The following is a 10,124-nucleotide window of genomic DNA, read 5'->3' as shown; positions in this document are numbered from 1 at the left end:
CAGAATTTAACTTCAGTCCATTTTTATTCCTCAAGTCACACAATGAAACCCCGTAGGTCGCTGACACTGACTCAGCACATAAATACCAATGTAAACTTTCAATTACAAGAACGAAAAAGAAAAACCAGCAAGATTGCAGCGTTGTGGTTTTTCCTGTGACAGCAGCAGCGATGAAAATAAACTTAAAGAAAACACGAGCGGGAGGTAAAATATCTGGACTCACACACACCGGCTGGCTGGAGGGCTGATGTTTGCCACCGAGCGCTTTATCCAAGTCACCATCTGACCCCGTTCTCCCCCTCATTTTGCAAATGGGTGTCCCTTATCGTGCCCAAGACCTGCCTTTGAACCAGAAAATACACAAATAAGAGGAGGAGCAGGGTGAGGAGGCAGGGAAGCTGTGCAGTGGAAAGACTTTTATAGCTACGAGGGAGAGAAAAAAATAGATTTCATGGGACGGATAAAGAGATGCAGCAGATACACATCGTGAGTCACAGTCTGTTTCGAAATGTTTCCTTTCCTCTCGTGTCCATCGGTCATTCAAAAACCGTAACGCCATGAAATGCAAAGTGACAATGAACAAATTCACATTCAAAGAAAACTGCTCTTCTTCATTTGTATTCTACTTGAATTCCACTCTTCTTCGTCATCCAGTGTGATCTAAATTTGAATGACATCAGGATGGTGAAAGGACACCCTCAGCCCGGCCTCATCACTGTAATCTCAGGACCCCCCTCTTTATCAGTGACCTCAGGTTGACCCTGATCTGCCCTCCCTGCAGCCTCTCTCTCTCTGGGCAAAATAAAACCCCAAGCTAATAGAGAAGCTAATAGTTAATGTGTCAGAGGGTGATGGGTTTGGTTCATTCGGTCAGATTTCACTGGTTGTACATCTGACATGTCGGCATCAGGACCAGAATCAGGTTTATTGCCAAGGACGTTTACACATACGAGGAAAGGAAGATGTGCGTTAATGTAGCGCATTGAGTAAGACGTGGCGTGAGGTTTTGGTCCTGATGGACCGCAGAGGGTCTGAAACAGTTAGTGTCCAGGGTGGGAGGGGTCAGCCGCAATCTTCCCTGCTCGCCTCAGAGTCCTGGAGGAGTTCAGGTCCTGGAGGGGTGGCAGATTGCAGCCAATCACCTTCTCAGCAGAGCGAATGAAAGGCTGCAGTCTGCCCTGGTTCTCGGCAGCAGCGTACCAGATGGTGATGGAGGAGGTGAGCATGGACTCAATGGTGGTGATGTAGAAGTGACCATCACTGACTTGCAGGACTCTGCCGGGCTGTCTTGGTGATGGAGTTGATGTTCAGAAGGGTGATGGGGATGGGTGGGACTGGGCTCTTTCTGAAATCCACTACCACCATTGGTATGTAGTGACCACCAAGTTACTGATGATTTCTGAGGCTTTGTGTGACTTCACACCAGAAGTGGAAACACTGGATGAAGCAGTTTGCTAATTACAGTGTACAGTAATTAGTTGTAGTCCATTTGCAGATTCATGCCATGACTCCCAAGAAGAATGACAGCATCAGTCATTCAGCAAGTTCCCCAAAACCACGTACGTTCACGTCCAAGTGACAGCGCTATCTAGTGGAGCACTTGTTATAAACTTCATCTATAGGAAGCAAAATGTGAATACAAATTTTAACACGATCTTCCTGGAGCTGGTTGGACACCATGTGCGAGATGTTAAAATGTTCTCCGGTTGTGAATAGCTGCTCAACGTCCTTTGGTCATTGCATTGTGGGACAAAATTGTTCACCAACACAACAATTAACATTTCACATTTCCAGTGTGGACGCTCTGCAGACTCAAAACTTGTTGAGAATTAGTATGTAGTGTGGCTTTGGGGCACAGCATAAACCTGTATGTTACAGCACTTTGGCGTTGTCAGGTGGAAGACTCCAGCCCATAGTGGGAGCTAGTGAGTCTGTTAGACTTTGTGTCATTGTTTCGTCAGTTGTATAATGCACAGCAATGACCGTTAGCTTGTGTTTTGTTGTGTTGAGTCCCCTCTTTGGTTCCCATGCACCCTCCCATCAGCTGACCGGACGCTGACCTGCGCTGCCGGTGGCACTGGAGTGAACTCTGGTTCAAAACGTCGCCGAGTTCACAGTGACTGAGCGTCCATCAGATAACGACCTTGGCAGAGCTACGGGGCCCTGCAGCGGACATAATTAGGCCAGGCTGTTTGTGTCCCATTAATTTTCTGCCACATAGCTTCACCCCATTCTCTGCCTGTCAATGAACGCGGTCAGGTGGAGGGTGGAAATGCCTGGAGACCTAAGTGATGACCTCAGCAGCGGCCTCAGTGGTGACCCCAGCGGTGACCCCAGCGGTGACCCCAGCAGTGACCTCACTGTCAGGTTTGTCTGTAATGAGGTCAAGATATGAAGTGGGATTGTTATCGATTTGCTATAAATACTGTGGATACTTCCAGCAGTACTGGAAGTATCCACAGTATTTACACTCTGCAGAAGCCTGATTCTAGGTCCATTTTGGATTCATTCAGTAACTATGGCACCTTGTTTGGTTCCCATTTACGACGACAAAGCCTTTTGAATCTTCTACAGCTCTGATTCACGCCTGACTTCTTCTATAGTAACAGCCGCTGAGGCTCATGGGTTTTGTAGTATTTAGAGTCAGTCGCCATACCAAAACCAGGGCACTTCCAACTTCCCGACTCCGTCATACTAAAAGAGACATCGTGCAACATCATTGCAAAAACAAGAACCACATCAGATATTACAATACACACAGCACAACAGTTACATACAGACCGACTAGGGGGCAGTAGATGTGAGGATACTTTCAATTATCGCATCAGAGCAGGAGGTGTGGTCTCACTCTGATTGTCTTGAGCTGACATAGAAAGTGTTTGCTGGGCTTTATTGATGATGTCGCGTGTGATGAGATCAGATGAGTGTATTGCAGATTCTCAGGTTCCAAGAAATCTGAATGAGGCAGCCATGGATATGGGGTTCCCAGCTTGATGAGTACGGGGGCTCTGGAGAGAGGTTTGTGCCTTAAGTCGACAGTAAGTTTTGAGTTTTGGATGGGTTGAGCTGCAGATTTTTATCTGTGCACCAGGAAACTGTTAACTGTTCACAGTGGTGTGTTTCAGTGTTATTGGACATTAGACCTACAATGGTTGTGTCGTCTGCATACATACAGATGTTAGTGTGACGAGCCAAGGAGAGAGCCTGCAGCCCTTAAGGGCTCTAGTGCAGAGGGTCTGGGGGTGAGATGAGGTGTTATTCACGGTGACCTTCCTGTTCCACAGGACGTTACAGATCCACTGTCAGATGCAAGAGTCAATGTTCATGTCCAGTTGTTCATGAAAAAGTTTAACTGGGTTTATGGTGTTACAAGCAGAGATGAAGTACATGAAGAGGATGCATAGGCGAGTCCAGATGTGTCAGGCTCTACTCCCCCATTAGGGGGGTTTTCAGGTATGTAAGAATGATAGGCTCAAATGACTTTATGGCCACAGATGTTGTGGTTTAACGTCACTCAGGCCGGAGATCTTGGTAGACTTCAGCATAGAGATGTTCCTCCCTTTGAGGTTATCAGGGACTTTTCTGTCACTGTCTGGGATGGGTATAGGGCTTTGGATCAGGCCAGGTTGATATTTGTTACAGTGGAAATGAGATGTTTGTGTATAACTTGTAAAACAAATAACCTGACACAGAACTAAATTAATCCAACAATATTAATACAACCAGCATGTCAGGATTTTATGTTCCTACATATTGAACATATTCTTGTCCTTGTTGAAATCAAGATATGGCAATATCATAAAATGACAACTGTTTTTGTTCATCATCTTCTAATTTACTCTTTACATCAACTGTACAGCAGCTACATCTGATACACTCAGTGAATGCATAAACAGGACAAATATATACAGACTCCTTAAAGCGGAGAAAGTGCTATCTCCTTCCACGAATCCATCCGTAAATAAGATTTCACAGCGCGTCTATTAGGCTTCAAGACCAACACAGAAACAGTCCTAAAATTAGACCAATAATAATAATAATAATAATAATAATGTTACTCTCATGCTGCTCTAAACAATGAAAGATTCCTATGTTCTAGCAGTGAAACAAGGTTTTATGGACAGTCCTTTATATTACAGGTTAGTGTCTCTATCTATTCATAATTACAGCAAGTATTGTTACCGAGAGTTAAGTTCGACAGAAATGATACATCTGCATTTTAAATACAGCTTATTCATAATGCTACTTCATTTGATACACATATAATAGCACTGTTAAGGATATATATTACATTCATATTTAAAAAACAGTTTGAATCATGTTCATGTAGTTCCTGGTTGTGGGATTTATGTGTCAAAATCAAGTGCAAGTTCCATCAGTAGAAGTGTTGGAGATCACTGCAAAACGTCTAAGATGTTAACTGGACGAGGGTCCAGTCTCTCCTGTGTCCAACATGGGTCATGAAATATTGTCACTGTCACTTATTTTTAGATTGAATGAAGAACTTTTATCTTTTTGTTTCTGCATGGAGCTGGCAGGCATCCAGTGCCTTGCTCACAGGCACTCCAGAAAGGCAAGCCCTGGTTATAAAAGGCAAATAGAGACAACTGAAGGATTGAAGAACAAAAGAACACAGAATTGGTTTAAAAGTCTGTAAACCATGTCCATTAATCATGTTGATTCGGCACTGTGAATCTTAAAAGTTTCGTAAATGTAAGTGAAGTGAAATACTCGTGACTTGCTCATTCAGCACAGCGAAGATGCAAAGCTCTTATAAGTCCTTACTGATACACACTGATGTAAAAGCTACTAAGAGGTACAAAAGATAAAAGCACCAAAACTTATTGGATTTAATCAACTGTAAACCACTTTATGTACATGGTTGGTCCAAACCATTGCTGGCAGTTTTGTCCCTGGACTTCGTCAAAGCCAAGAAACCGGAGCTTAGACGTCTTCACGGAATGATTTTTTTGGACCTTATGATCTACGGTAGATGTGTTGTAGGTTTTAGATTTCTGCTGAGTAAATTGCACCTGAAGTCTGTTCACTAGGCACTTAATGTATGCAGGTCAAATCCGACCTCTCCAGCTGAAAGTGAGCCAAGAAAAGTACTGTAGAGCTCACGCTCACTGAGGCACACTCTTGATATTTCTTGATATAATAAGTTAATATGCATTTACAGACTACAGAGAGGCAACATGTTAAATTGCTGACGGTGAGTGGGCTTTGTTGTCCCTAAACCACTATTTGTGGTTGTGGTTTAGTGGCAGCTCTGAATCGAAACTTGTTGTTATTGAAGTGTACATGCAATCCATTCTGCAGGCACTTCCGCAAGGCAGCACAGATCTTCTGTTTGAAAATAAGCAAAGAAAAGGCTTCACAGACTTAGTTTTCTCACTGATATGCACAGCCCCTTCGATACATTAATAACTTAAAAATGCATGTCAAGGATAGTGAAAGCTGGGAAACCTTAAAAAAAACGCTGCCGGTGAGCATATCAGGTGGTTAAAAATGAACTTGTGCTACAACAGAAAGTGGTTTCTTAGGTTTGGACAGAACCACTGAAGAGATGATTAAGTGCTCCAAACCAGCAATGTAAACCCCGTCTTCGTGTTGGTGGAAACGAAAGGGGTCTGAACTGCACCGTCAAGCCCGACAAGTGGTTGTGTCTCCTTTCTTGGGCTTAAAAGGTTAAATTGCCTCTTGGGTGAGTTTTTTGAAAGTCTGTCAGTCTGCATTTGTATCTAAAGCGGGTGGTTGTACGTAAAATGCACATGCAGCCCGTTTACCGGGTGCACTATAGGCACTGTCTGCATCTTGGGAAAGTTCTCTGTGGCCAGAGTCCATTTGCAAGTCCCAATCAGCTCCACAGCCAGAGTCTTTAGGATGATCTGTGCCAGTTCTTTCCCTACGCAGCTCCGCACGCCACCGCCGAACGGCACGTAACTGAACCGAGCAGACCGACTCTCCTCCCGGTCTGGCCCAAACCGGTCTGGGTCAAACAGCTCCGGGCTTTGGAAGACAGCTGCGGTCTCATGGGTGTCCCGGATGCTGTACATTACACTCCAGCCTTTGGGGATCTGGTAGCCCTGCAAAATGAGGACAGAAATCAATAAATACAAATAAAGACCTGGGAAAACCTTTTCTCTCATTTGGTTTTCAACTTCATGTATTCATTCATTAATTCCATTAATCCAGATTTTTTTCTGCAGTGTTGGGGTCCTTGTTTAGGCCTGATGCACTTGAACGAACTGGCCTAATGACATTTTCAATACAGCAATTACTTCTGAGCCAGAGTTTATACCCTGGGAAAGGAATAAATGGTGTCATGTGTACTACAATAGTATTCTGGGAATTCCTCTGCAATTGTTTTAAACTTCAAATGTCCTTTCGCAATAAATGCAGCAAATTGGGGGCACACTGAGGCCAGGGAAGGGACATTTCGGGTTGAGGCCATGACAGGGCAGTTTCTCAGCAAAGGCCACGCCGTTCTGCGAACATTTTGGGCTGTTAAAGTGCAGCCAGGCGTGCTACACGACAAATGGCCTAAAACAGAATTCATCCCATCGCCATTTATCCCAGGAAAAAGAAAACCCACCCAAACCAAGGGCCTGCATATGAAAGGTGTATTTCTGCCATAGACTTGAACTTACGTCTAATTCAAATGTCTGCAGGGCTGTCCGGTAACCACCGGAGACTGGCGGCAGGAAGCGGAGCACCTCTTTGACGACACAGTCGACGTAGCGGAGCTGGCTCAGCTTGTCCAGGCTCAGATATGGTATATGAGACTGGGACTGTGGAAAACCATCACCGTGACTCTGGTGATTCTGACAGCCTCCGTTCAGCAGGCAGGTTGTCTCTGTGTTGGCAGCATCCTCCTCTCTCTCCATGGCCACACCAGATGGGCTGCGACTGCCGTGGGATTCGTAGCCGAGTCCCTCGGCATCCAGCTCGATTCGGGCCCTCTCCACCACCGCTGGATGGCGAAGAAGCTGCAGAACCAGCGATGTGGAGGCGCTGGCTGTGGTGGAGTGAGCGGCGAAAATCAACTCTACTGCTGTTTCCTGCGAGGAGGGAGGTGGATCTTCATTTACAGGTTGAAATGAATTCACTTGGAATTCACATTCAAAATGAAGTGGCCCTTGAACAGCTGATCCGTGATCAGCAGGGCAGAAAGAATACTGGAACACTAGACTGGCACTAAGTCTGAGTTATATCGTCTGCTTTAATCTGGTACCTTGAGCTCCTGGAGGCTGAGATGATGGCCGTGCTCCTTGGAACTGGACAGCATGTAGTCGAAGGCATCATGATATTCCTCCTCCGCCTGCTGCCGCTCCATCTTTTCCTCAATGATTTTCTCCATGTTGGCGTGCAAGATTTCTCTGGCTTTAATCCCCTGAGCAGAGAACAGAGAACGTTCAGAGAAAGTTATAGATTAGATTTTGCATAAGATGTGGGGTCTCTTTTCTATTTGTACAAACAAAGCTGAATATTATGAAGGCTTGGTATCAAGGAGGAGTTTTAATGTTTGTTCCAATCTCAACTCTGCACATTCAATCACCGTCACTTCCCTCAGAGCATTTTAGACCATTATTTTGGAAGAACATACAGTTTCGTATTGTTTGTGACACTGGTTCCTCATGTAGAAATGAATCCTGTAATGCTGGACAGGTCTGACACCTCCAGCTTGGTAAAATAGAGTGCCAGTTTCAGCAGGTTTGCACTGGTTCCTTCATGCAGGCTCACCTTTCGTAGCCCACTGAGCGGTGCGTCTATGGGGAGCGAGAAGAGGTTGTTCATCAGCTGCTCAAATATTTGGGCCAGGTAAACTATCCGCTCCTCCTCCAGCTGCAGGCCCAGCAGGACCCTGACGGCGATACGGAACGTCAGGGACCTGGCAGCGCTGTAAACGTCGATGGCGCCCGGCTCCGAGCACCACTTTGCGATTTCAGACTTGACGACGTCCTGCAGCCGGGGCAGGTAGGACTCCAGAGCCCCCCGGCTAAACACTTTAGCCAGGATCTTGAAAGGGTTAAAGAAACAAAGAGAGAGGAGTCGTAAAAAGGTTATAACCTTGTACACGACAGTCAACACCTTTCAGTAAACACTCACTAAAGAGGAGGGCAGGGTGGGGTAGCTTAGGACTGGATAGAGGGAGATAAGACAGGACGGGGTGTAGGGGACACAGTAGGTGATCTGTGATGACTGAGATGCACCCTGGGAGTCTATCACAGCTGATCATCTTTTGGGTTTCATGTCCTTTAAGCTCTCCAACTGTCAGTCACCGAACACTGTCTATGCAAATAATGAATGGGACTGAAATACATATATATATATATATATATATATATATATAAGTAAATATGAAATAAGACGTCCCTGTCTCCAGAGCAGAACGGCAGAGAAACCTTTGCAGTCACTCTTCAGAGCAAGCAGTCCTGTGCATCTAATTCATTCCCCCCTTCTTACTTTTCTTTTCTTCTTGTGCAGATCTCCGATGGAGTTGACCAGGGTGTTGGGCCCCAGGATGATGCGGGTGCTCTGGGGCCACTGGGTGCACACCAAGCTGTGCTCGCCCAGCAGGATCTTGCGGATGTTTTCTGCGCCCGTCACCCGGATGACGGGCTTCCCGAGGAGGTGGGTCTTAAACACGTTGCCATGACGCTCTCTGCGTGAGATGTGGAAGTTGGAACCCTGACGCAGGAAGAAGAGATTTGGATCACAAGTTTGTCGTGTTTTAGGCAACAACTCAATGACAAGTTGTCAAGCTACAGAATTCATACTTTATTTTATTTTATAATTATGATTTAGGTGCATTTCACGTCACCATTCAAAGGTCCACCAACTGTTCTTGGTCCAGTATGTTTGTTTACAAATGTATTTAGAAATATACTACCCAGTTGAAATTGGACATTGGGGGCGAATTAAAAACAAATCTGAGGCAGAAGGAAAAAAGCCAAAAAACAGCAGCGACACACTTCATGTGCTGCAGCAAGGCGCTGGAAGTGACGGCCAGTGTGCAGCGGACGGATATTTGGAAGGAGAGATGAGGGGATGAGAGAGAGCGCATTCCTCTGTGTCGAGGAGACAGACAGAGAGGGAAAGAGAGGCCAAAGAATTGAACAGAAAACGTCTGTTTTTGCTCCGCAAGAAGGAATTACGCACGGAGCATCAAGTCCGCACATGTCGCATTAACAACAGAACTCAGCCTGCACAAGAATCTGCGGGGCTTTTCAAAGCTTCCCGCGCGCGTCCAGATACATCATCAATAATGTGATTATTAAACATCCTGCAGCCCCCCTCCTCCTGTTTACCTCCTTTACATTCTGAAAAAGGCGAAGAGAGATAGAAATCCACGAGTGGAGAACATAAATAAAGAACTGCACACACAAACGCGCAGGAGGCTAACCTATATTTTGGAAGGCTTGTAAAAACTCTGCTCCAGCGGGCCAGACGTGTCAACTCTCACCTGGAACAGCCAGTGAAAAGTCTCTCCGACCAGCGGCCAGCCCATGGAGCCCTTCGGCAGCGGCAGGCCGCTCTCTTTGTCCCGGGTCAGGCTCCAGCGGAGGCTCCACAGCTGCCGGGTCAGCGCAAGCAGCAAGAGCGCGGACAGGACCGAGGTGAGCGCGGCGGCCAGGGCCGACAGCACCCCAAACTGGGCCAGGGGTAACATGTCCTCCGAGCTGGTCCGCTTCCCAGCATCCACCTGTGTCTGTGCGTAAAAGCGCTTCTGTCCCGTTCAAAACTGTCCGGCGACGGTGCGCAAATCTTCTCCTCCTTCTTCTTTTTCTTCTTCTCACCAGGAAACTCTGTCCAAATAACAATAAAGGTGTGTTAACTCGGTCTGGGTGGGTTTACCATCGGCTCCACCAGAAAACGCACAGAAAGAGAGACTCTAAACTCTCTCTGAACTCATCTGTGGAGGCAGCCAATGGCCGAGAGCCGTTATAAGCTGTTATTACAACCAGTTAGACGATAATAATGACAGTAATGACCCAGACTGGACCCCAGCCTCCTGATCCAGTCAGAAACACGCAGTAAAATGAACTGGCCTAATATGGTTACTGCTGGAATGATTTTGTGATCATTCGCCTTCCTCTTGTTTTCACGTCTTCATTGTT

General features: G+C 46.0%; 1 protein-coding gene across 1 annotated transcript; it reads right to left on the bottom strand.

Annotated features, from left to right (window-relative positions):
- Positions 1 to 5,744: 5,744 nt before the first annotated feature.
- cyp26c1 (cytochrome P450, family 26, subfamily C, polypeptide 1) lies at positions 5,745 to 9,676 on the bottom strand. The gene is made up of 6 exons (XM_070915896.1): positions 9,470 to 9,676; positions 8,470 to 8,694; positions 7,747 to 8,022; positions 7,238 to 7,396; positions 6,654 to 7,064; positions 5,745 to 6,089 (listed from the first exon to the last, which is right to left on the bottom strand). Exons 1-6 carry the CDS (start codon positions 9,674 to 9,676, stop codon positions 5,745 to 5,747), a joined length of 1,623 nt encoding a protein of 540 aa, XP_070771997.1.
- Between the last annotated feature and the right edge of the window lie 448 nt (positions 9,677 to 10,124).

The sequence above is a fragment of the Enoplosus armatus genome, chromosome 12 (genome assembly GCF_043641665.1).
Source record: "Enoplosus armatus isolate fEnoArm2 chromosome 12, fEnoArm2.hap1, whole genome shotgun sequence".
In the NCBI taxonomy this organism is placed as follows: domain Eukaryota; kingdom Metazoa; phylum Chordata; class Actinopteri; order Centrarchiformes; family Enoplosidae; genus Enoplosus; species Enoplosus armatus.
The sequence above is the reverse complement of the archived record's forward strand: the minus strand, read 5'-3'. Positions and strand labels throughout refer to the sequence as shown.

Bases quoted from the DNA above. Each gene is read 5' to 3' on its own strand.
- cyp26c1 (XM_070915896.1), bottom strand. From the start codon at position 9,676: ATGTTACCCCTGGCCCAGTTTGGGGTGCTGTCGGCCCTGGCCGCCGCG. The intron at 7,397-7,746 runs GTGAGCCTGCAT...TTCTCTGCTCAG, and splicing joins CGCTCAGTGGGCTACGAAAG to GGGATTAAAGCCAGAGAAAT. The intron at 6,090-6,653 runs GTAAGTTCAAGT...CTCATTTTGCAG, and splicing joins TGCAGACATTTGAATTAGAC to GGCTACCAGATCCCCAAAGG.